Source organism: Sorex fumeus, unplaced genomic scaffold (genome assembly GCF_029834395.1).
Source record: "Sorex fumeus unplaced genomic scaffold, SorFum_2.1 ptg000098l, whole genome shotgun sequence".
In the NCBI taxonomy this organism is placed as follows: Eukaryota; Metazoa; Chordata; class Mammalia; order Eulipotyphla; family Soricidae; genus Sorex; species Sorex fumeus.
Window position 1 is genome coordinate 71441622 of NW_026606155.1, and position 26750 is coordinate 71468371.

Sequence of the window (26750 nt, forward strand, 5' to 3'; positions counted from 1 at the left end):
GTTAAAATGCTTGCCGTGCATGTGGTAAACCCCATCTCACCCCCAGAATGGCATATTGTCCCCTAGCACCACCAGAAGTTATCCCTGAGTGCAGACCCAGGAGTAAGCCCTGATTACCACTAAGTTTGACTCAAAAACAAAAAAAAAACACAAAAGAAATAAACCAGGTGGGCCAGAGGAATAGCTCAAGGGACTGAGCATTCACTTTGCATGCAGGACACGCGGGTTTGAACCCATGTACCGTGTAGTTTTCTGAGCTCCACTGGGAACAATCTCGAGTGCTATTGGGTATGACCCAAACAAAAAACAAATGGGCAAGTTGAATAATGTCTTGGGGATCCACATTTGAGTGTAAAACACACATCTCCAAACTGCAAGGAAATGATCATGTCCCATTTACTCCAGGGAGAAGGGGCTGTGACCATAAACCAGGATCAGGGTTAGGAGACACTTTAGGTGTCTGGGAAAGTTGTTTCCTTCCCTGGGTGTTTTCAAGGTTGTTCACTTCATAATAGTTTACCAGGTTGTGCATATATTTTGTGTGGTGGGGGAGGAGTGGTGTCTTTCCCAAGCAATACTCAGGGAGCCCAGGGACCTTTCCTGGCCGTACTCAGCCAGCTGAGCTGGATGGCTCATTGCTGGGGTCTGCTGACAGTGTGCTGCTGTTCAGGGCCAGCAGTGCTGAGGGCCACGAGACCTACAGATAGGTCTCCAGGGATAACCAGGGGTCAGTGCTAGGCAATGATGAGCTCCTGACCCCTGAATGATCTTCCCAGCCCCTCAAACTGAATACTGATCATCAGCACCCCAAACAGTCCCCAGGCACGACTCCCTGAGCACAGAGGCAGGAGCACTGACAAATGTGGTTTAAACCACACTTCAAAGGAATAAACCAAACTCCAAAGAAAGAGAACTCTCTCCCAGGTGATTCATATGCTCTTTAAAGTTTAAGAAGCATGGAATCAGTGATTTTTTTTTTTTTTTGCTTTTTGGGTCACACCTGGCGATGCACAGGGGTTACTCCTGGCTCATGCACTCAGGAATTACTCCTGACAGTGCTCGGGGGACCATATGGGATGCTGGGAATCAAACCCAGGTTGGCCGTGTGCAAAGCAAACCCGCTGTGCTATAGCTCCAGCCCCAGTGATTTTTTATTTTTGTGTTTTAGGTGACACCCAGCAGTGCTCAGGGATCACTTCTGGTGGGTCTTGGGCAACCATATGGGATGCTGGGGACTGAACCTGGGCCAGCTACATGCAAGGCCTACCCGCTGTACTGTCTCCGGCCCATATAGTTAGATCTACAAATCCTTGCTGCCGAGATACAGATTTATGCATTTACAATTTATCCTTGGTTCTGTATGGCCTTGGACAATTATCTGGCCTGTGACCTTGTTCACTGTGTGGTCTTGGACAGTTATCTGGCCTGTTTCCTCATCTGTAAAATGGAACCCGCCTCAGGGTTGCTATATAACATGCCAAGGACAGTGCCAGGCACGCACAAGTGCTTATTAGCTGACTTATTTGACCTTTAAGAATGTTCTTCCATTACAATTCCAGGTCTGGCAGGAGTATGGTTGGCAAAATGACATTTGCTTCACTGCAGAATGGGGATCATCAAGGCCTCTGTGTGTGGGGCTGGAGGGATAGCACGGCGGGTAGGGTGTTTGCCTTCCATGCAGCCGGCCCGGGTTCGATTCCCAGCATCCCATATGGTCCCCTGAGCACCAGGAGTAATTCCTGAGCGCAGAGTCAGGAGTAACGCTTGTGCATCGCTGGGTATGACCCAGAGAGGGGCAATGACTCCCTTGGGCACTGAGCTGATCACACCATCGACCTTTTTTTCACTAACTCCTGCTGATGTGGCCAAGGGGCAAAGCAACCTATACACGCGATCACCTTGAAATCACCCCGCCACTGTGCCAGACAGGCTGTACCAGGGAGCCAGTTAGTTATGTCCAGGGACAGGAGAGCAGACATAAGACGGGCCTGTACATTTCGACGGCAAACGAAAACAGAACAAATGTTGTATAAAAGAAAGGAGCATCTCATTATTAGACAGTGTGTGTGGGAGGATCTGTGGCCTGGCCTCATGGCCCTGAAGATGTCGGCCATATCCCAGTGTCATGTATTCTGCAAGCCTGCTGGTTTCCTATCCTAGACTGGCATGTGTGCCTGCTGCTAGCCTGAAGTCTTGGGTCACATGCTACGCACTCGTCTCTCCAAAGCCTCCATCTCAGCCAGCACCTCCTTGGGCAGATCCTGGTTGACCTGCTCCGTCAAGTAGCTCCGAATGTCACGAACCTCCTGTTCCCAGAAATCCTTGGGGAGGGAGAACAGTTGGGTGGTGTCCACGGGCCCCAAACCGCTGAGATCCAAGGCGCCTTCTTGGGGCACTAGCCCGATTGGTGTCTCTTTGGCACTTTTCTCCCCTTCTAGCCGCCGGCAGATCCAGTCCAGCACCCGAGCATTCTCCCCAAAACCTGGCCACAGGAAGCGTCCGGCCTCATCGCGCCGGAACCAGTTGACGTGGAAGATCCGGGGCAGCCGGGCCCCCTTGTGCCCCTCCATGCTCAGCCAGTGTTCAAGGTAATGCCCAAAGTTGTAGCCAAAAAAGGGCCGCATGGCAAATGGGTCATGCATGATGATCTTTCCTGCAAAAGGGGACCGGGTGTGTAAAGGGACTCTATTTCCATTCTGGAGAAGACAAAGCATCTGCAACCACCGCAGCAAGTTGTGAAATGCGACACATGGGGCAGAGTGAAGAGAAGGGACCGGGGAAAAAGAGACGCAAAAATAAAAGATGGGGGGAGGGGGAAGGAGTGGGCAGGAGAAAATTTGACTTAGAAGGGAGAAAGAGGAGCAGTGTGGACACAGAAGAGGCAAAAAGAGGGAGCTTGGAACCAGGACGCTGGTGTACAGGAGTGCAGACTCTGCACGGAGGAGCCCAGGGGTCTGTCCCCGGCACTGCATGTCTCTAGAGCACTGAGCCCAGTGATGTCCCTAAGCACTGCAGGGTGTGGGCCACCGCCCCACCCCCAGAAAAATGAGGGGGCTCACCTTTGTGTTCAGCAGCTGCAGTGGACTCTGAGCGCATGGCACTGCCCACAAACACCCCATGGCGCCAGCTGAAGGCCTCATAGACCAGGGGCACTCCTGGAACACAAGTGGACAGCAGTGATGAGGCTGCAGCAGCCCTTTCTCTGGACCCCCTACTCTACTCCTTCCCTTCTGGTTCTCTCGACTCCTGGTTTTCCTCCTAGGGCCTCCAGTCCCCATTTGCAATCCATGGCCGACTGCGGGAGACAGACAGCTGCTGCTGGGGACCCAGACCGAGGCTCCCCAGACTTGATGGAGGAGACCCGGGTACGGGGCAGAGAAGGCACGGAAGCCCACCAGGCACTTACCTTTGGGCCTACGGCCTCCAAAGATGATGGCATCCACGGGTACACCCTCAGGGGCCTCCCAGGCAGGGTCCATGATGGGGCACTGGCGAGCAGGGGCGCAGAAGCGGGAGTTTGGATGGGCACAGGGCTCCTTGTCACCTGGCAGGGGAGGCACACAGGGTGTTGTTCCCAGCACACAAAGGCGTGTGCCTGCCTTGCTCATCCTGGCTTCTTCCTCCTGGGCCCCGGCAGCCTTAGGTGGTGGGGGGAAGAGAACCAGGATATCTCCCCGGGAAGATCGGATTCTTGAACCCTAATCCCTGAGAGGAAAGATGAACTGGCATTCAGCAAGGAGGGAGGAACTGGCATTCAGCAAAGGCCTGCACGTCTATTCCAGGCTATAGTCCCGTGTTCCACAAAGCTGGTGATGCTATGCCCTGGGGGTGTGGGAATGATGAGACAGTTTAGTGTGTGTGTGGAGGAGGGTACTTCCTGTTCCTGCTTCGTTTACAGATGGTAGATTTCTAGGGAGAGCGCTGAGTAATTTTTTTTTTCTGAGAAAAGGATGGTAAGACAAGGAAGTTAAAGAAAATCAGGTTCTAGCCAATTGGCATTGACCAGCGCTTGAGAAGGTCATAACAGAAATACCTCCCTAAAAAACTTTCTTATTATTTTATTCATTTATTTATTTGGTTTTTGGGCCATGCCAATATCAGTGGTGGTGCTCACGTGCTATTCCTGGCTCTGAGCTCTGGAGTGACCCCTGGTGGTGCTCGGGGGAATCTCTGTATCTCAGTAAACTATTTGGTGTATATATATATATATATATATATATTTATTATTATTTAAATTTTTACTAGTGAAACACCATGAGGTACAGTTGTAGACTTAAAAATTTTTGTGCTTGGGTTTCAGTTATACAATGATCGAGTACCCATCCCTCCACCAGTGCCCATTCTCCACCACTACTGATCCCAGTATCCCTCCCACCCCCCATCCCCCCATCCCACTCTGTCTTTGTGGCAGGGCATTCCCTTTTGTTCTCTCTCTCTTTTTGGGTGCTGTGGTTTTCAAAAGAGGCACTGAGCGGCAATCATATTTGGCCTATAGTCTACTTTCAGCATGCATCTCCCAAATATATTTATATATATTTTAAATTATTTTTAAACGCTCAATCAATAGTTGAGATGGTTAAGTCAGTATTTGCAGTTAGGAGCTGATCTTTTTTTCAGCGCGTGGTGGACCAGCGGCGTCAGTATGCAAAGCACACAAACTAGGCCTCTGAGTCATCTCCCAGGCTCCCGGAGTTATTTTAAGTTAATAGATTTGGGGGTTGAAGAGACTGTACAGCAGGCGGGGCACTCGCCTCGAATGCGGCCAGGTTCAATTCCCAGCATCCCATATGGTCCTCCAAGCCCTGCCAGGAGTGATGCCAGGAGTAATTCCTGAGTACAGAGCAGGAGTAATTACCCCTGAGCATTGCTGGGTGTGTGGTCCAAAATGGAAAAAAAAAAAAAAAAAAACCAAAAAAACCCAACCCAAAGTTAATGGATTTAGTGATTTCCCTGGGAAAAACCCTGATGGGGAGAGTACCAGGGCTTGAAGAACTCAGGGATTATCCAGGCCCTCCAGGGGGACTGGGACCAAGCGAGAGAGAAGAGTCAGGGGCCATCTCTGATGGGCAGTCCCGGGGCGGGGGCACAACACTCTCAAGCCATCGGTCCCCCTTCCCAGCCCTCAGACAGGAGCCATCCTCTCTTTTCTGCTTTCTTCTCAGCCCCAACCTACCACCTGGGCACAGGGTGTTGTCAATCCAGAACTGGACTGGGACACAGCATGCCTGAGTTACACCCCTGAACCTGTGTGTGTGTGTGTCCGCGCGCGCATGGTGGGGAGGGGCTGTCTTGGGGACAGAGGAACGTCCACTGGATTTCTCAGGGAGGGAAGGCTGAGGTGGGTGGCTTAGAGAAGAGGTTAGAGAGCATGAGGGGTTGACTAGATGAGAGGAATGATTTCTAGGCCAGCCTGAAAAACTTGAATACAGGCGCCACTGGCCACGGCCCCCGCCCCCACCCCCACCCTCACCTTTGCTCTCACCCCGAGGTCTTGGGGCTCTCTGACTCCAAAGGCCACTGGAAGCTGCAGGTCCAGAGTGCAGAGCTGGGGGAGGAGGCAGGGCCACAGGCCTCATGGCGGTGACAGGCTTGAAAAGGAGCGTGGGGGAGGAGGCAGCTCTGGGAGGCTGGGGGAGGCCGAGTGAGGGTGCAGTGCTGACCTTCAGACAGAGGTGGTCGGAAGGGGCGGAGGGCCAAGTGCTCTGAACATAGCTCTTCAGAAATCATGTTCAAAACAGTCCTCTCTCTCTCTTATATTTTTGGGCCACACCTGGCGGTGCTCAGGGGCTCTCCCTAGCTCTGTGCTCAGGTGTTGGGTGCTGAGAATCGACCCAGTATTGGCCGCATGCCAGGCAAGGGCCTTAACCCCCATCCTGTCTCTCTGGCCCCTTTTAATTTCTTTAATATGGTCAACGTATGCTTGTTCTTCACGCCCCTGCTCTCCCTATCTCCCTAGAACATGCATCTCGCTTGGTTGGCTGTGTTTCTCTGCTCGCTTATTTCCACTCTGAAGATCACTTGATCACTTGACTTCCCGTTAATCATCGATTTGCTCAAACGGGCGCCAGTAACGTCTCCATTCTTCCCTGTTGCGTGCTAGTGTAGCCCAATGGCGTCTGTTCGTTCCAGGAACACGAAGAGCTTCAAACCGATCGTTCAGGGTCTTGACAAAGTAGTCTGACCATCTTGTAGGTGGGTGGCCACGCGGTCTTTTGAGGTCCTGTGGAATCTAGTCGGTAATGGCTCTAGTCCAGCGGTCGTCTCCAAATCTCATTTACGTGTCCAGCCACTCTGAAGAACCTTGTGAAATCTCATATTTCCCCTTTCTTTCCTCTCACATCTTTCTAAGCAAGTTTTATTCAATTAAGAACTACCTTAATGGGGCTGGAGCGATAGTACAGCGGGTAGGGCGTTTGCTTTGCTCGAGGCCCACATGGGTTCAATTCCCAGTATCCCATATTGGTCCCCCGAGCACCACCAAAAGTAATTCCTGAGTGCAGAGCCAAGAGTAACCCCTGTGCATCGCCGGGTGTGACCCAAAAAGCAAGCAAACAAACAAAAAACTACCTTACTTCACTCTCTCTCTCTCTCACACACACACACAAACACACACACACACACACACACACGGGGGGGGGGGGGTTGGGCGGGTGGAAGGCAACACTGGATGGTGGTCAGGGGCTACCCCTGGCTCAATACTTGGGGATTGCTCCTGACAGTACCCAAGTGACCATGTGGTGTTAGGGACTGAATCTGAGGCTCCATGCAAAGCACGCAGGCCAGCCTTGAGCGGTCTCTCTGACCTCTGCATTTGAGTTAACCCTCCTAACAATCTGATGAGGGAGGTACCAGAAGAAATACCCCAATTCAACTGTCCAGGGAACCATCACCAACCCGCTCTGGTGAGGTGGGGTTCAGAACCATTATTATGCCTGGGATTGGATCTTGCCGGCTGCTCCAAACTTCCTGTGCCGGGGGGTGGGTGGGAGAAGGGGGAGGGGAGTCCTAGAAGATGGCTGCAGGGCTGTGTAGAAGGGGGTTGAGTCATGACTCCCTGACCCCAAGACCTCACTTACCAGGTTTCCAGGGTTTTCCCAGCCAGGAGGTCACGGTGACACCCGGGTCAAGAGGCTGGTCGATGCCCTCCCAGTACACGCCACCATCGCTGGTCTCGGCCACGTTGGTGAAGAGAGTGTTGCTCTGGATCGTGGCCATGGCATTAGGGTTGGTGGTGGCGGAGGTGCCAGGGGCCACCCCAAAGAAGCCATTCTCAGGGTTGATGGCCCGGAGTCGACCTGTCCGAGTGAAAGGAAGGCAGGCCTCATCAGGAAGAGCACCTGGAGAAGCACTCCCGCCCGGCATCCTCTTAGCTGGAGCCATGCTGGCTTGATGCTCAGCTCAGTGTGGCCTGAGGGCAGGGGCGAGGCTGGCTGTGCAGACAGAGATGCTGAGAAGCAGCAGAGGGGAGTCACCTACGTTGGGAGCCAGAAAGAAGGGTGTGAATGGAAGACCTCTCACCATCCCTGTCAAACCTCATCCAGGCAATGTCGTCGCCCACACACTCCACTTTCCAGCCCGGTAGGGCTGGTCGCATCATGGCCAAGTTCGTCTTGCCACAGGCGCTGGGGAAGGCAGCAGCCACATAGTACTTCTTCCCTGCAGGGTTGGTGATGCCCAGGATCTGTGTCAGGGAAAGGAGAGATGGGGGAGGAACATGGACGGGACACCAAAGGTGAGGCCTGGCTGCACAGGGAGGAGAGCCAGGGATGAACAGGGAGGACCAATCTTTATTCCATAAATAGGTAACATCCCAGCTCCTGGGATTGGGTCAGCAGCAAAGGAAAGCTCCAAGATGCAGCAGCCAAAGACCCAAGCTTTGGGAAGTCAGGCAGGAGGCCCTGCCCACCAGCTTGGTGTTCAGCAGGTTTGGCGGGGGGGGGGGGGGGGGCGAGGCTGACTTGCCCCAAGGCCGCCCAAATTCTCACCAGGCCCTCACCAGCATATGCTCTGCCAGCCAGCCTTCTTCCCGGGCAAGCCGAGAGGCAATGCGGAGGGCAAAGCACTTCTTGCCCAGGAGGGAGTTGCCACCGTAGCCGCTGCCAAAGGAGACGATCTCCCGTTGGTCGGGCACGTGGCCAATCAGGGTCTTCTCTGGATTGCAGGGCCACTGGTTCCCGGGCTCCCCTGGAGACAACGAGGTGACAGGTCAGCTGGCAAGGGCCCTCGGGGGTGAGAGGGGCCAACAGGAGAGACCCAGGGGCAACGATGGGTAGCTAACGCCCCCACCTCCTAGCACCCATCAGTTCCCATGCCCGATTCCTGAGCACAGACAACTCACAGCCTTATGCCCAGCCCAGAGAGCTGCCCAGGACCTCAGGAGCTAGGGGATCTTACTAATCAGGGTGGTTACGACTCAGGACCCCCTGGGAGTGTAAGCAGGGCTGAGCGGGTGCTCACCTGGCCTAGTGAGGGGCTGGCCCACGGAATGCAGACATTTGACAAAGTCCCCATCTCCCAGCGCACGGAGCACGGGCGTCCCCAGACGGGTCATGATCCTCATGCTGGCCACCACATAGGCGGAGTCGGTGAGCTGCACCCCAATACGTGACAGCGGGGAGCCCACGGGGCCCATGCTGAACGGAAGCACATACATGGTCCGGCCTGCAGAGGGGAGAGTACCCGCGTGCAGGGCTCCCACATGCCCGTCCCCTCAGCGCCCCCACCTCCGCGTCCCTGGCCGCTCACCCTGCATGCAGCCTGGAAATCTCTCGTCCACAGCTCGCTGGAACTCTGCAGGGGACATCCAGTTGCCCAGCTGCCCATGGGCCCCACCCACAGGAAGGGGCACCGCGTCCCGCTGAGAAGGAGTTACGATCACTGTCTTGCTTTCGACTCGGGCCACGTCCTTGGGGTTCGTGCGGGCTAGCCAGCTGGGGGAAAGGAGATGGTCAGGGAGACCGTGGCTGGCCGAGCTCTCTCGTCCCCTTGCCCTGTCCACTGTGGACCCCTGCTCTGCTGCTGGCCTTCCTGTATCCACTTACACACATCTCAGCCACTCTCTTCACGTCTAACCCAGTCCCAGACAGAGTTCCTGCTGCCCCCGTCCTCAAAAAGACTCAACTCTAGGCAAAAACTCCCTGAATTTATAAGCCAAATAACCAAAAACAAAACAAAAAGGCAAAGGCTTTCTTTGAATCAACTTCTTCATTTATTCACTTACACAGGGGCCATTGCCCAACAGAGCGCAGGGGTCAACCAGAGCCACCCAGCGGCAAAACCATGCAGTGCCAGACAGATGTTAGACTACTGGAGCCATTTCCCTGCACTCATCCCCGGCCTCTTAATTTAATATAAAAATACAGACAAATCTCAATGATTCTTTTTGTTCATTTGTTTTAAAGTTTTTTGAGCCCCAGCAGCTGAAGACCTCCCAGCCACAGCCATGCTCAAGGCCACTCTTCACACACTTGGAGAAGCCTTACACATGAAGGAACCAGCAGAGGAACCTAGGTGTGCCGCCCGGGTCTGAGATCTCCAAGCCTGCTCAGATTGGGGCTGGGCTTCCTCCGCCCAGATCCCCCATTTTCCAGTGGCTAGACAGTTACACCCACCAACTGCCCCCAGCGCCATGTAATCCCGTCAACGGCCAAGATCCAGAGACTATAAAACCAAGCTCCCGGAATCGACCTCTTTTTGTCTAGTTCTCACTTTCGGATAACCCAGCAGGTTCTGAGAGTATCCTGTCTGCACGGCAGAGTCTGGCAAGCTTCCCGTGGGGTATTCAATATGCCAAAACCCAGTAACAATGATGGGTCTTATTCCCCTGACCCCGAAAGAGCCTCCAATGTAGCACTTGCTAATATCTCAGGGCTAGGACGAATGGAGACATTACTGGTGCCTGCTCGAGGGAATTGATGAACAATGGGATGACAGTGACAGTGACATCTGGCGATGCACAGGGGCTCAGGGTTTCCTCCAGGCTTTGCACTCAGGATTACTCCTGGCAGTGGGCTCAGGAGACCATATGGGATGCTGGGGATTGAGCCCAAGTCAGCCTCGTGCAAGGCAAGCACCCTACCTGCTGTACTATCTCTCCGTCCCCCAGTGATTCCTGATTCTATTCCTGCCCCGCCCAGTCTTTCACTCCACTGGCACAGGATGGTCTAATTCAATTTGATGGAATAATAAAACCCAGAGGGGCCTCGACCCAAGCAGTTGCCCCACTATCGCAGTCCCTGGGTCCAGGGCTTACCAGTTATCATACTTGGGGAGCTTGCGGATGAGCCCCTGCTGCTCCAGCAGGCTCAGGATGGCAGTATTCTCAGCCTCGGTCCCATCACAGATGTGGATGCCATCTGGTTGGCACAGGCGGGCACTGTGCTCCACAAAGTCCCGAACCCCTGCCGGCAGCTGGCCCAGATCTCCATGCAGTACTCGGAGGGTCTGGATGCTGCGTCCAGATGACCTGCCCCAGGGGCTCAGCCCACGCCAGCTGAGCCTTTGAGAGAGGGAAAAAAAAAAAAACGAGGTTAACGACAGGTGTCCTCCTGGAGGAGGGATGAATGTAGGGAAAGCCAGGGCCTCTACAGAGCGCTCCAGAGCAGACTGTGGAGGTGGGCTGGGGTTCTGACCCTCCCTCCGGTCCCCTGTGCTGGGGATCCAACCCCAACTCATGCCAGGCGCATGATTTAGTGCTGAGCCAGGTCCTGGGCCTTTTTTTATTGGCCACACCCAGCGATACTCAGGGGTTTCTCCTGGCTCTGCACTCAGGAGTCACTTCTGTTGGTGCTCGGGGGGACCATGTGGGATGCCAGGGATTGAACCTAGGTCAGTTGCGTACCGCACAAGGAAAGCACCTTGCCCACTGTATTATCGCTCTGGCCCAGTTCTGGGCCTTCTTGTGGAAGGTGTTTCCTGCCAGTGCAGGTTATCACCAAATGAGGATCAAGGAAATGCCTACCTGTGTGGACGTGGACATGCAGGCTTAGCCCATGCTCATGTTTAACCATGTCTGGTCAATATTTAGAAATGAGCAGGTGTTCTATAGCCTGAATGTCAATAACCTGTGCCCAGGTGACAGCTTCGTATGTCTATTTGGCATTCTAATCACTGTTCTTTCCATTCTCAAGTAGAATTTTTTATTATTATTATTTAAAGGCATCTATTTTAAACTTCCTCTGGTACCCATACTAGGCAAACCTCATGTAAGTGTGCAGTCTGAGCTGGCAGCTTCCCAGGTTTCTAGACTAGGTCTCGGGTGACTGGACACTGGGGTTCCGGACATTGGTGTTCCCATTCAGGTGACTGCATCAACTCAGAGTGCCCTTCCACCAACAAGGACTGTACAAAACATTGTCACTAGGTGTTTGTTGTGTGTGTGTGTGTGTGTGTGGGGGGGGGGTGCTCAGGGATCACTCCAGGTGGGCTGGGGGACCATATGGAGAGCCGGAAATGGAACCTGATCAGCTGCCTGTAAGGCAAGTGCCCTGCCCACTGTGCCATCTCTCTGGCCCCAAGGGGGTAGGAATATTTGAACCATGTGGAAGGCTGATATTGAGGAAAATCAGGGGGCTGGGGCTCAAGCCTGGATTCTCAGCTGGGCAGGGATCCTGAGGTCCATACCTTACCCTCACACTTCTGGAAGAAGTGGTGTCTGGCACTGATTGGCTAGGACCCAGGTACAGAGCACAGCGCCAACAAAGGCCCAGAGAGGGGAGGTGCCACCCCCCTATATCTATGCCTATGCTGGGCCTCCATGCCCCCACACCCCTCTGGGAACCCGGCACTTCCCCGACTGGCTGCTAGGAGACCTAGAGAGCTAGGAATACAGGTGGGAGGATGGGACATCAGGTGGACAGTTCCCCATCAGTGGACATCAGGCAGAAGGGAGAGCACAGGACCTGAGGCTGCCTGCAGAACAGGATGGAGCCCATTGCCACGGGCGGAGGGGGTGGGTCCTCCAGGATCTGGCTGTTCCCTCCTAGGGGGAGAGGTTGTACTGTCCAGACGCACAATCTTGGGGAGCGCTTCGCTGCGGGGGCGGGAGTGCCGGCTGCCCGTTGTTCTCCCCAGCCCCCACTCCAGTCCCTCCAGTCCCTCTTCTCCTTCGGCTCCAGGAAGGGCAGCGCAAACCCAAAACAGCCCACAAGGGCCGCGCGGATGGGAGAGACCTAGGGTCAGGCGGGGGTAGACGACGTCTCCAAAGGGTGCTCAGGCAAGCTATGCCGAGGGGAGGGCGGGAGAGCAGTTCTGGGAACGTGGGGGGGGGGGTGGGGGGACGTGGAAGACGCGAGGGCAACTCCACCCCCGCCTCCTACTGGCCCCCGGGTACCCGTGGCTGCGCCGGGCTTCCCGCCAGTTTCCAGTCGCGGGGGAGGCCAGGGAAGGGATGTTTACCGCCTGCTTTCCTCGGGGACGCTGGGCTCGGTCTCTGGAGCCCTTGCACCGGTGACCCCGGGCCCTGCGCTCGCCCCTGCCGGTGCGCGCTGGGTTCCTCGGCAAAGGAGCGCGCGGCCCGGGGTCGGGGGACGGGGTTGGAGGTGAGGGGGTCGAGGGAGGAGGGGAGGGAAGTTCCGAAACTGGCAGACGGAGACGGCGAGGTGGCAGCCCGGCAAAGGTGCAAGACAGAAGCCCAGGGCAACTCCCCGAGCGCCAGAGACCGATCCCCGCCCCCCCTCGCCGATCTCCGGCGAGGCGCGCGACCCCGCGGATCTGGAAGACGGACCACCCCCAGCCCGTGTCCTCCCACACAGCGGGGTCACTCACCGCAGGCCGGGGCGGTACACAGCTGCCATGGTACCGGCGCTGGGGGCTGCGGGGCGGCCACGAGGACGCGGCAGGGCCGGGGAAGCTGCGAGCGCAGAGCGGGCGGCGCGGGAGGCGCGGGAGCAGGAGGCGCGCGCGCGGGCGCAGGGGCGGAACCCGGGGCCGGGCGACCCTCTCTCCGCCCCGCCCGGCGCCTCCCCCGCCGCTGTACCCCCGAGCCCACCTCTGCCATTGGCGCACCGGCCCGATCCGCCGCCCTGCCCCGCCCCTGCGCCCAGCCTCGCCCCCCGGCACATGATGTAACTTTAAGGATTCTTGCTCTGGGCCTTAGCGGTTCAGAGACGCTCGTGGGCAAACAAACCTGGGGGCGAGCTCAGAGGGGGATTCCAGGGCAGCTGGACCTCTGGAAGCCGAGGTGGGGGTAAGGATGGGGCACTGTTTTTGGAGCGGACTCTCCTGGACCCCAATGCCAAGGTGTCCAAAACCTCCAACTCCCCAATCACCGTTTGGTGTCCCCCTGGTTAAGGCTTCCTTCTTCTTATGATTCTTTTTTTTTTTTCCATTTTGGGTCTCACCTGGCGACGCTCAGGGGTTACTCTTGGCTCTACACTTAGGAATTACTCCTGGCGGTGCTCGGGTGGGAACATATGGGATGCTGGGAATCGAACCGAGGCTGCCACGTGCAAGGCAAGCGCCCTACCCGCTGTGCTATCACTCCAACCCCAGGCTTCCTTTTGCCTACCTCGAAACGTGGTGCCTTCCCTTCGCCCCTCGGTCTCTTCCTGGCTATGTGCCTAACCACGTCTCCACTTCCCCTATGATCCTTCTAGCCCATTCTCCACCACCACCAGGCAGTTCCTCACCCAGACGCCCCTTTTCTACTCGGAACCACTGACTGTCACCCTCTGATACAACAGCACCTTGAACCCAGCACACCCATGGTAGGCATCTGCCAGCACCCACTCCCCCACTTTTCTACTCAAGCACTTCAAGGTTGCTTTAAGAAACTCCCACTGGATCTGTTTTTTGTTTTTTTTTTGTTTTTTTCCTGGAGGCAAGTACTCAGAGAAGGCAGTTTGTGCGTTCCTTACTCTGACCCTGGCATTTGGTATGGTTTAAGAATCGCCCTGGGGGACTGGAGCCATAGCACAGCTGGCAGGGCGTTTGTCTTGCATGCTGCCGACCTGGGTTCGATTCCCAGCATCCCGCATGGTCCCCTGAGCACCGCCAGGAGTGACTCCTGGGTGCAGAGCCAAGAGTAACCCATGTGCATCCCCAGATGTGACCCAAAAAAGGCAAAAAAAAAAAAAAAGAATCGGCCTGGGGTCTCTTTCTGGGTTGTTTCCTGTAAACTTAAAAAATGAGTTCTCTTGCTGAGTTGAATGTAAGCTCAGAGCCAGCATAGGTGAGGCCAAACAGAGTATCCAGAATGCCCATTCCTGATATTAGAACAGGAGTCAGTACATTCCTGCTCTTTCTCTAGAGGATTTTGTTTTGGGGGGAGGCAAAGACTGGGGTGCTCAGGGTTTACTCCAGGTGATGAAAAGGGGACCACATGCGGTGCTCGGGTGGGCCAAGTGCAAGTCAAATTCTTAACCCCTGTTCTATCTCTTCAGCCTCTCACCAAAGTGAAAGGATTTCTGATATTTGCTACAGAAAGTATCTTTTTAATTTATTTATTTTTATTTAATTTTTTTTTCTTTTTGGGTCACAACTAGCAATTCACAGGGCTTACTCCTGGCTCTGCACTCAGGAATTATTCCTGGCGGTGCTCGAGGGACCATATGGGGAACCCAGTTCGGCTGCTTGCAAGGCAGAAGTCCTACCCACTGTGCCATTGCTCTAGCCCCGAAAGTATCTTTTTAAAAAAATACTTTTAAAAAATTGAATCACTATGAGATACAAAGTTACAAAGCTGTGGTAGGGTTTCAGTCATACAATATTCTAACACCCTCCACCAGTGCACATTTCCCATCACCAATGTCCCCAATTTCCCTCCAGCCCCCCCCCTCCCGCCTCTCCTTCTCCCCCAGCTTATCTCTATGGCAGGCACCAGAAATTATCTTTTTAAAAATTTTGTGGGGGTATGTTGCCACCAGCAGGTCAATCTGTACCTGTGAGGAGAGTGCATCAGCAGCCTGATGGCACTGTCAGACTTTCAGGTACCCCACAATTGCTGCTGTGCCTTTGGCCAGACCCCAAAAACTTGGGGAAAAGTTTACCAAGAAAGTAAACAGCCAAAAGTTAGGCATGTGGGAAACACACCCACAAACCACCGCTGTCTCAGTTATATAATTGGAGGCCTGGCCTCTCTGGTTCCTGATCGAACTGCTTAACAGCCATGATCCCAGAGACTCAGAAACGAATCTCAGAACCCAGCGGCTTTTGGCAGAAATGCATCTGGACCGCATGGCCGCCGCGTCAGAGCTTATTGGAAAGCCAGGTATGAGCTGGTGTTGATGTGCAACTGCAGTCTCATGGGGAGGGTGGCGATACCAGCTCGCCCTTCACACCCTACGGAAGTCACTAGTTGCCCCCCACGAGCGGCTCTCCGGCAAGGCCATGGCTCCAGAGGCAAAAGAACTTAATCCAGAGCCCAGCAGCTTGCGGCAGAAAAGTGAATGGACCATGAGTTAAACTACGGTGCCATGCTTCCCCTGGAGGGAAAGGGTGTTGCTCCCTTCCGCCTATCCCCCGCCCCTCCCCCCCAGCAAGGTGGCCACCGCCTCAGAGCTTATAGGAAAGCCAGGTATGAGCCGTTGGTGACGGGGCAACTGCAGTCTCATGGGAAGGGGGGCGGTACCGGCTCGTCCTTCAGCCCCAACCAAGGTCACGAGTTGCCCATCAGGAGTGGCTCTCCGGCACAGCTACAACACCAGACGCACAGAAATCAATCTCGTAATTATCTGACTCTTTGCAGAAATTCAAAATTGCGCAGCCGCACCACATTATATGATTCTCATACCAGCTATAGAAAACAAAGTATTTCACAAAGCCTTTTCAGCGATTCTGATTGTTGGGGGGGGGAGATTCTAAACAATAATGGTGCATCTTTTCTCGAAGTAATGAATGTAATCAATGTAGAGAAGAGTTAAGTAGAAATCATCTGCCTCACAGGCATTGGGAGGGGTGGGAGGGGTGTATATTGGGGTTCTTGGTGGTGAAAAATGAATACTGGTGAAGGGAAAGGTGTTTGATCACTGTATGACCGAGACTTAAACCTGAAAGCTTTGTAACTTTTCCCACAGTGATTCAATAAATAAATATAAGAAGACAAATAAATAAATAAAATTATGGAAAAAAGTAAAAATAAATAAATAAAAAATTTGTTTTTGAGGCTTTACCGGGTGGTACTCAAGGCTTACTCTTGGTTTTATGCCCAGAGATCACTTCTGGCAAGGCTGAGGGGGCCATATGCGGTGCCAGAGATAGAACCCCATGTTGGCCACATGTAAATGTCCTGCCCTCTATACTACCTATCTCTTCAGTCTCTTTCAGAAATGGTCTTGCTTCTTCGCAATTTGCTGGATCACAGAGCTGGTCTCTGGGCTCCCACCAGTGCTGGCTCTTGCTTCTTGCGTCACAGATTACCTTTTAGACCTCAAAAAAGGTGTGTGCTCACTGGTGGCAGCAGAGCCTGGCTCTGGAAAGACATTTTTTCCACAACCTGTTTTCACTGGTCCCTGTCCTTGCAAACTGCTTTGGCCAAGTTGCCCGCCCCAGAGGAATCTGAATTAGTTTAGACTGTTCCTTTCTTATCCTCCGCAGCCAATCAGACTGCAGCCCTTTGGATTTAGATTTCACAATGACCTTTCAAATCTGCATTTGGCTCCCACCTTAGTTGGGGACTTATCTCGTGCCTGCCTGAAGTCATTTGGTTGTCCTCCTGTTTCTGCAAAACTGTTTCTCTCCCTGCCACTAGTAAGCTACTCTCAGAACTCTACTTGTAAGTTCACTTTGGAGAGTTAAGGGGGAGGCTTCGTGTTTGTTGTGTGGATGTTGGTGCCAGCAGGTTACATACATCGTCTCATTTAATTTCAAAACAACCTTATTTTGCAGATGTAAACACGGAAGCCTAGAGAAATTAAATCATTTGCTGAGAGTCACACAGCAGGAGCTACTGAATCTAAGTCTTTCTCATTCTAATGACCAAGGTTTTATCATCTTTGTTATTTTTCTTACTGTTTTGCCAACTAAGTGTTAGTAGCTAGAGGTCCATGGGGCCACTGCCCAGCAGGGATGGGGGAGGCATTGGCCCAGCGCTGCCCCGGGGCTAAATGGTATTTGAATTTATAAGGCCTGTGTTCTACCACCTAATCCATGCTCACCACCTGGCCCCCTCAGTTGTTTTTGCCTCAGTAATCTTATTCTGTTTCCCTGATTTGTTAGAAAAAAGGGCCTAGAGAGATAGTACAGGGTTTAAAGCACCTCCCTTGCATTTGGTGAACCCCAGTTTAATCCCACATATGGTCCTTGAGCACTGCCAGGGTGATTCCTGAGCACAGAGACAGGAATAAGCCCTGAGCACCTCTATGTGTTGTCCAAAAACCAAAAGGAAAAAAAGTATGTCTCTTCTGTATTGTTATTATACCGTTGATATGCCTATATATTTGTACTTATAACACATTATGAGAGTTTTTGTTAGTTGGGGGGCCGTATCCCTAGAGCCAGGGGTACTCCTGGCTTAACCAATCACGTGCCTTGACCCCCTGTACCATCTACCTTTATGACGTTTTGGTGCTCTGTGGCTCCTTGAGTAAGAACTGAAAGCTTAAGTCTAATTTTCCCCCCCCTTGTTTCAAGTACAAGTTGAATAAGAGTTGGTGGGATGAAAGAATGACAGTTTCATATTTCTGTATCCTTCCTTAACTTTCAGTAGACTGAGCAAGGGTTCCTGTGAGGGAACCTTAATTGTTCCTTAATTGTTCTCTTCTTTTGCTCACATTTTGTTTGTTTGTTTGTTTTTGGGCCATGCCCTGTGGTGCTCAGTTGTTTACTCCTGACTTTGCACTCAGGAATTATTGCTGGCAGTGCTCAGGGGACCACATGGGATGCCAAAGATCAAACCTAGGTTGTTGGCATTCAGCCGAAGAGAAGGACAACATGGAGGGCAGGATCCACAGATCCCGAAGGAAAAAAAAAATAATATCTCTCTACTCACAAAGTGATCCATGGGAAGTAAACCACCCAACGTTTCTCTCTGAAAATCATAGTTAAGTTTGGAGCCATAGTTAAGATGGCGGCCACATGGGAGCCTTGTGGACAGCAGGCATGAGCCGGGGGTGTAGGGGCGACTAAAACCTCATGGGAAGGGGGGCGTTCCGGTCCGTCCTTCACACCCTACCGAGGTCACCAGTTGCCCCCACGAGCGGCTCTCCAGCACGGCCACGGCCCCAGAAGCACAAGGACTTAATGCAGAACCCGACAGCTTGGAGCAGAAAAGTGAACGGACTATGCATTAATCCAGGCCATCAGGTCTGTCCGGAGGGGAAAGGGTGTTGCCCCAGTCGCCTTCTCCTCTCTGGAAAGAAAGATGGCGGCCGCATGGGAGCCTTGTGGACAGCAGGTATGAGCTGGGGGTGTGGGGGCGACTTAAACCTCATGGGAAGGGGGGCGTTTCGGTCCGCCCTTCACGCCCTACTGAGGTCACCAGTTGCCCCCCATGAGCGGCTCTCCAGCACGGCCACAGCCCCAGAAGCACAAGGACTTAATGCAGAACCCAGCAGCTTGGAGCAGAAAAGTGAAAGGACTATGCGTTAATCCAGGCCATCATGTCTTCCCGGAGGGGAAAGGGTGTTGGTCCCTTCCGCCCTCCTCCCTCTGGAAGGAAAGATGGCAGCCACATGGGAGCCTTGTGGACAGCAGGTATGAGCCGGGGGACTGGGGGCGACTAAAACCTCATGGGAAGGGGGGCGTTCAGGTCCGTCCTTCACGCCCTACCGAGGTCACCAGTTGCCCCCCGCGAGCGGCCCTCCAGCACAGCCATGGCCCCAGAAGCACAAGGACTTAATGCAGAACCCAGCAGCTTGGAGCAGAAAAGTGAACGGACTATGCGTTAATCCAGGCCATCATGTCTGTCCGGAGGGGAAAGGGTGTTGCCCCAGTTGCCTTCTCCTCTCTGGAAAGAAAGATGGCGGCCGCATGGGAGCCTTGTGGACAGCAGGTATGAGCCGGGGGAGTGGGGGCAACTAAAACCTCATGGGAAGGGGGGCGTTTTGGTCCGCCCTTCACGCCCTACCGAGGCCACCAGTTGCCCCCCATGAGCGGCTCTCCAGCACAGCCACGACTCCAGAGCACAGAAACCAATTTCTTAACTATCTGACTTTCAGTAGAAATACTTCCAGGGTCAATAGGTAAAATAGCAGAAATCCAAAACCAACATTTAATTCTTGAACCCAGCTGTAGAAAGCAAATCACTTCACAATGCTTTTTCAGCATGTCTGATTTGGGGGGGGGGGGGGAAACTCTAAATAATAGTGGTGAAACTTTTATTGAAACAATGAATCTAATCAAAGCAGATAGAGTGTTAACTAGAATTCATCTGCCTCACAGGGACGGGGAGGGGTGGGGGGTGGGGCTTTATTGGGGTTCTTCATGGTAAAAAATAAGTATTGGTAAAGGAAAATGTGTTTGATATTTGCATGACTGAGACCTAAACCTGAAAGCTTTGTAACCTTTCCCACGGTGATTCAATAAATAAATAAATAAATTAAAAAAAAAACCTAGGTTGTTCTAACCATCATTTATTTAGTACTCCTCTTTCCATCCCAGCTACCTTTTCCCCCAGCACATGAGATTGGCTGTACTGCAAACCTTAACACCCAAAAGGACAGAGAGAGTAAGAGGGATTGTGCCTGCCACAGAGGCAGGAGGGGTGGGGGTCGGGGGAGGGATACTGGGAAAATTGGGGGTGGAGAATGTGCGCTGGTGGAGGCATGGGTACTTGAACATTGTTTAACTGATACACAATCATGAAAGTCTGTAAGTCTGTAAATGTATCTCATGATGATTCATTAAGATAAAAAATTTAAATATATATATATTGGTTTTGGGGATGCTCAGGGTTTATTCCTGGCTCTGCATTCAGGTACCACTTCTGGTAGCGCTGTGGGTACCATTGGGATGTGGGGGATCAAATCTGGGTCAGCCCTGTGCAAAGAAAGTGCCCTAACTGCTTTACTGTCTCTCTGCCCCCGTATTAAAGTTACCTTTTTTTTTTTTGCTTTTTGGGTCACACTCGGTGATGCTCAGGGGTTACTCCTGGCTCATACACTCAGGAATTGCTCTTGGCGGTGCTCGGGGGACCATATGGGATGCTGGGAATCGTACCTGTGTTGGCCATGTTGGCTGCGTGCAAGGCAAACGCCCTACCCGCTGTGCTATCGCTCCAGCCCCCAAAGTTATCTTTAATTCTAAAAAAAAACAAAAACAAAAAAACACAAAAACCTAGGTTGGCAGTGTGCAAAGCAAATGCTCTACCTGCAGTGCTATCCCTGTAGCCTCAAGCCACCCATTCTTTTTTTTTTTTTTGTCCTTGGCCTTCCTAGCTGGCCAATATCCAGTTCACGCCACTAGGGGGCAGGATGCACCCAGTCTTGCCCTGGTCTTAGCGTCAGTTATCAGACCTCTCACCCTGGACTGTTACACAGACCCTCTGAGGATGCTGGCGGGTGATGCCAGCTCTCCGAGTAAGGATTCTGGGGCTCATTGTCCCAGCGGTTGAATGATGGTGCCTGTTGGTGCCTGATGGCTGAATATATCCTCAAGAGCTGCCTGTGGGTGGGTTGAGTCTCCCAGTGAGGTGCTTCTTTTGGGGCCATGTTTACCTACTGACTGGCCGTTCGAAGGACGCAAAGGCCTGGCTTTGTCCTCACAGTTTGGCACAACTCTGAGCTCCACCCTGCTCCAGAGCTTCTGTGGGGTCATTCCAAACTTCTGTTGCAAGTGTAATACTTTTTCAACTTTTCTTTCCTTTTGCCAAGTCTTGCCTCTTTCATTCCCTTTGAAAGTCATTCCCAATAAAGTTCCTGTACGTAAGTTTTCATTTCAAGCCCCCAGACTCAATTTAGATACTTTTCTTTTTATTTTAAAAATCTCCTCCATCTGGCCAGAAAACTTCATCAACGGCCATGATCCAGAGACTCATTGTCCCTCTCTCTCGGAAGAGAGCATAAAATGACTCACCATAGCCATGCCACCGGACCCCATGCCAGGCTGTTTAATCTGGGGCCTCCTGGAGAGGGGGTGGGTGAGGTCCTCCATGCCCCAAGGGACCCAGCCCCAGCAGCCAAAAACTTTCAGAACTCAACTGTTGCCATGCTCATGGATGCTTTCCACATGCTCGGGCTGAGTCTCACCAATGAGTGAACATATTCCTGGACATTACCTCATACCTCATACCACTCATATTCTAAGAGTAGGGCCCCATATTAGATGGGGTTTAAAGTAGAAAGCAACTAATCTTAGAGGGAAATGTATTTTTACATATATATGTGTGTGTGTATATATATATATACATATATATATATATATATATATATATACTCCCTGCTCATGAGTGGGGAGCCCAGCAAACTACCAAGAGTATTGACCCCACAGCAAAGCCTGGTAAGCTACCTGTAATGTATTCAATATGCCAAACACAGTAACAACAAGTCTTACAGTGTTACTGGAACTGCACGAGGTGACAGTGACAGTGATATATCTGTAAAATATATAAAATATATACATATAAGGACACAAGCCTCAACCTTTAACAACATATTAGTAATCTCTTATAGAAGGACCTAATGACTCCTGAGTGAAATACAACAATCTTCACACACTCTACCCTAAGAAAAGTTTTTTGGAGCATTTTCAGCGGTTTATTCATAATATACGATACAAAATAAATGATTTCAGTTTCTGCTTTGGGGCAGGGTTGGGGTTCGGGATGGAAATATCCAAAATATGGGGTGGGAAGGTATAATGGTGGTGGGATTGGTGTGCGAATATTAAGTGTAGTAAATTATTGTGAACAATTTTATAAAAATAAAATACAATTAAAAAAAAAGCCTCAGAGGGGCTGGAGCAATAGCACAGCGGGTAGGGTGTTTGCCTTGCATGCATCCGACCTGGGTTTGATTCCCAGCATCCCATATGGTCCCCTGAGCACCGCCAGGAGTAATTCCTGAGTGCAGAGCCAGGAGTAACCCCTGAGCGTTGCTGGGTGTGACCAAAAAAGAAAAAAATATAGCCTCAGAGATGTCCAGAACAACAACACAATTTCTTTCACCCTAGACTTAAAATAATATATATATTTTTCACACTCAGCAGTGCTCAAGGGTTACTCCTGGTTCTGCACTCAGAAATATACTCCTGGTGATGCTCAGGGGCCCATAGAGGATGCTACGGATAGAACTGAGATTGGTTGTGTACAAGAAAAGTGCTCTACCCACTCTCGCTGTTGCTGCCTGAAAGTGATCTTTTCAAACTCAGCCTCACGACCTGACTTCCCTGTGGAAAATCCTTTTAGTAGCTTCTCATTTCTCTTAGAATAAAACTTTCATCCTAGATTTAGCCTCTAAGTCTAGGCTCTCTCTGCTCTTGCCCTCTTTGAATTCTCCCACTACTCATTACCATTCTCCCTAGTTCCGTGGTTTCTGCGCTCTTACGGCATTGCTCTTATCTATCTATCTATCTATCTATTTATTTATTTATTTATTTATTTTTGAGGGTAGAGATCCTTACAGGTTTGGAAACATTGCTACCTCTTTCTTGCCTAGAGTTTCGGCATCTATGATTCATGCAGCTAGGAATAAAAATTCTAAGAATGAAGTATTTACAATGAAAAGAAAGATAATGTATGGGAAGTCTTAAGTGAGCTCCTAAGGCATCCATAATAGTTGTTCTTTCTCCTTGTGGAAAGAAAAATCCTTGCCCGCATGTAAGACAAGTGCTTTAACCTCTGTATCTAGCACCTTTATGAAGTCTTTGTACTCTGTTATCCTCACTTGAGTTACTGCTCCTTGAGAAAAGGACTGAAATCTTCAGTCTTGTTTTCATCCTAATTTAATGGAACCTGGCACTGAATATTGTTATGGTTGTCTGATAGCTGCAGGTAGTGCTGGAGAGGAACTGCATGATCTTTGATTTTGTTTTTGGGTCACGCCCAGCAGAACTCTGGGGCTCCTACTCCTGACTCTTTGCTTAGGCGTCACTTCTCTTTTTTTTTGAAGATTTTTTTTTATTTCTTATTTTTTATATTTTTTAATTTTATAAAGTACTTCACAGTATTTCATTACATTTGCTATTCAAAGACCAATCCCACCACCATTACACATTCCCACTGCCATGTTTTGGATGTTTTCATCACGAACCCCAATCCCTGCCCCAAAACAGAACTGAAATAATATATTTTGTATTCTTTGTTATGAAAAACCGCTGAAAATGCTACAAAAAAGTATACTTAGAGGAAAGAGTGTGAAGATTGTTGTATTTCACCCAGGGGCCATCAAGCCCTTCTATAAAAGATTACTAACCGAGCTGTTAGAGGTTGAACCTTGTGTGTGTGTGTGTGTGTGTGTGTGTGTGTGTGTGTGTATAAAATCTATTTCCCTCTAATATTCTTGCATCCTACTTTGAACTTCATCAAATATGGTGCATTACTCATAGAGTATGGGCAGGGTGTGTGGTATGAAGTGTCCAGGAATAGGTTCACTCGTGGGTGAGGCTTGGTCTGAGCATGTGGACAGTGGCTGTGAATGTGCCAGTGGTTGAGTTCTGGAGGTTTTCAGCTGCTGGGGCTGGGTCCCTTGGGGTGGGGAGGGATCTCATCTGTCCCCCTCCAGGGTGCCCCGAGTGAAACAGCATGGTGTGGGGTCCAGTGACACGGTTATCAGGGGTCACTTCTGGAGATGCTCAAGGAACCATATGGAAAGATGGGGATCAAACTGCAATCTGCAGCATGCAAGGATAACACTTTACCCCCTGTGCTAGTCTCTGGTCTAGACATGTTGATGAGGACCCCAGATCCCTGTCAGGACAATACTGATCAGTGGAGACTGATTCCTGAAAAGAAAGGATTCAGGGACAGGGTTCCTCACCCTAGAAATATCATCAGGAGCTCAATCTAAAATATCTTGATAAAAAAATATTCCAGGGACCAGAGAAATAGTACAGTGGGTAGGGTGCATGCCCTGCACTGACTGACCTGGGTTCGATCACCAACATTTCAATGGTCCCAAGTCATCAATAAGAACAGTCCCTGAGGCCAGCCTGGGAGTAGCCCCTGAGCATTGCAGGGTGTGGCCCACAACCAGAAACCAAAAATCATGTATTTGGTAGTGGTGGGGGCAGCAAAGAGAGGGCTCAAAGAGAGCAGGACCTGGAGTAAGCCTATGCATGGCTGGATGTGACCCCCCCACAATTTTTAATTAATTAATTAATGCTTTTTGGGTCAAGCCCAGCTATGCTCAGGGGTTACTCCTGGCTCTGCACTCAGGAATTACTCCTGGCGGTGCTCAGGGGACCATATGGGATGCTGGGAATCGACCCGGGTCGGCCGCATACAAGGCAAACGCCCTCCCCATTGTGCTATTGCTCCAGCCACAACCCCAATTTAAAAAAAAAAAGTTCCAGCAAAGTAAAAGAAAAGAATCTACATAATTCTCTATTTTTGCAGTGCTTATGCAAAATAAGTGGTCAATATTTTTAGAGAAAAACTTTTTAGTCATTACTGTACCTATTAATTAATAGGGAGGTGCAAAGGAAAATCTGTTGCAACAACATGCACTTTTTTGGTGGCTATCAGATTCTAGTCATTTTAATCATTAAAAAAAAAGTTTTTGCTTCTTACATGTAAACTGGAATGAAATCTGAGATTCCCTATTATCTGGTGGTAATTTTCCAAACTAATATTTCCAGTTTTTTTTTTCTTTTTGGGTCACACCCGGCAATGCTCAGGGGTTACTCCTGCCTCTACACTCAGGAATCACTCCTGCCGGTGCTCAGGGGACCATATGGGATGCTGCGAATTGAACTGGGTTGGTCACGTGCAAGGCAAACGCTCTACCCTTTGTGCTATTGCTCCAGTCCCAATATTTCCAGTTTTCATCTGTTTCTGTTTTGTTTTCTTTGGGGCCCCAAAGTGGTGATACTTGGGGCTTACTCATGACTCTGCACTCAGGAATTACTTCTGGCAGTGCTTAGGAGACTGGATGAGATGCCGGGGATCAAGTGCAGATCAGCCCTGTGTAAGGCAAGTGCCCTATCTGCTGTACTATCACTCCAGCCTTGCATTTCCAGTTTTTAGAGATGACTTGCACTGATTAAAACTAGGACGTCTTTTAAAGTACCATGCAAGTTACGATGGAGAACTCAATACAGACTGCAGAGGTTGCCATGGTGATTATACTTGGACAAAACTTGTGCTGTTTTTCCAAATACCTGAGGACAAAAGGCCCTGCAGATCAAGAGAAACTGTCTTCTAAAGATGTTTTGACAGCTATCTTAAACAGGTCTCAGTTCTCAGAATTCCCAGATGGATTGTTGATTTACTTCCATTTAAAGTTTTTTTCCTCTTTTTTTGTCTCTGTAGAATTGTCTTGTATTCTATATTTAAACCCTTGAGTGATATCAAGGATTGAGAGATCACTTTTTAGTGAATTAATCTCTTCTCGGGACTAAGAGATTATTCTATGGAATAATTAGACAAATCAACTTCTAAATTGTGGAATGTCTGGAAGAGTTTACAAAGGTGTAGTCTATCAAGAGGAAAAAATCTGGTACTTCTCAAATACATCCATTTGCGGGGACCCCATCCAGCAGTGCTTGGGAAACCAGACTGGGTTCTGCCCAGGGCTCCAGCATACAAAGTCTGTTCTCTAGCTCCTTGAGTCCTTTTTTTGGTCTTCCAAATTCATCTTTTTTTGTTTGTTTATTGATTGTGGGTCATACCCAGCAATGAACGGGGACTACTCCTAGACTGGTCTGGGAATTGTTCTCACTGATGCTCTTGGAACCATGCAATATTCTATCTGGGGCCTCCAACTGGAGGAAAGCATGTGCGCAGCCTTTTGAACTATCTCTCTGGTCCCTCAACTGCATCTTAATTTAGAAGCTACTTTCATGGGGAGGGGGATGCAAAGAGATAGTACAGGGGTTAAGGTGCTTGCCTTGCATATGATCAGCCCTGATTTGACCCCCCAGCACTGCATATGGTACCCCGAGCACCTCTTGGAATGATCCCTGAGCACAGTCAAGTGTGGACCCTAACTCTCCCCACCAATTACTTTCATGAGAGGAACTCTAAAAGTCCCTTCCCGGGGCTGGAGTGATAGCACAGTGGGTAGGGCATTTGCCTTGCACGTGGCCAAACCAGGTTTGATTCTCAGCATCCCATATGGTCCCCTGAGTAATGCCAGGAGTGCAGAGTGCACTCAGAGTGCAATTCCTGAGTGCAGAGCCAATAGTAACCCTTGTGCGTCACCGGATGTGACTCAAAAAGAAAAAAAAATATCCCTTTGAGGGGATATTTTTCCCACAAGATCATATTATTCCTTTTTTATTGTTGTTATTTTGGGTCACTCCTGGTGATGCTCAGGGCTTATTTAGGGATCACTCCTGGCAGGAATCTGGGGAATCCCAGATTAGATTACTCTAGCCCAGCCTTTACCCCACTCTGACTCAGCTTTCCTGTGGGTACTTGTGCAGGGATCCCTACTCGTTTTCTTTTTTATGCCTCGTGGGTAACCTTTGGCCTGGCAAGAATCACCACCACAGTACAAGTACCTTCTTACTAAGTTTCAGATGCTGTCCAGTGAAGCTTCCCAGGCTGTTCAAGACAGCTCGAACCCTCTAGGAAATCCTGTCCTGGTGTGATTACCCCATTTCCTTGGTTCTGAGAAATGTCAGGGCTTTAGACATGTTAACTTCTGGACAGGGAGATCTTGTCTTTGCACAGGAAGGAATATTATTTATATTCCAGCCGCTCTGGGCAGGTCAGG

At 50.9% G+C, this 26750-nt stretch overlaps 1 protein-coding gene across 1 annotated transcript; it reads right to left on the bottom strand.

The window, feature by feature from the left end:
* Positions 1–2025: 2025 nt before the first annotated feature.
* Positions 2026–13001, bottom strand: PCK2 (phosphoenolpyruvate carboxykinase 2, mitochondrial). The gene is made up of 10 exons (XM_056133497.1): positions 12766–13001; positions 10253–10498; positions 8746–8930; positions 8458–8661; positions 7997–8184; positions 7519–7681; positions 7077–7295; positions 3407–3544; positions 3060–3155; positions 2026–2653 (listed from the first exon to the last, which is right to left on the bottom strand). Exons 1-10 carry the CDS (start codon positions 12792–12794, stop codon positions 2199–2201), a joined length of 1923 nt encoding a protein of 640 aa, XP_055989472.1. The 5' UTR covers positions 12795–13001; the 3' UTR covers positions 2026–2198.
* Between the last annotated feature and the right edge of the window lie 13749 nt (positions 13002–26750).

What these genes read in the sequence shown, in the direction of transcription:
- PCK2 (XM_056133497.1), bottom strand. Translation starts at nt 12,794, where the DNA reads ATGGCAGCTGTGTACCGCCCCGGCCTGCG. An exon ending in GTGTACCGCCCCGGCCTGCG is followed by an intron (nt 10,499 to 12,765) that starts GTGAGTGACCCC and finishes CCTCTCTCAAAG; the next exon opens with GCTCAGCTGGCGTGGGCTGA. An exon ending in GGCTGGCAGAGCATATGCTG is followed by an intron (nt 7,682 to 7,996) that starts GTGAGGGCCTGG and finishes TCCCTGACACAG; the next exon opens with ATCCTGGGCATCACCAACCC.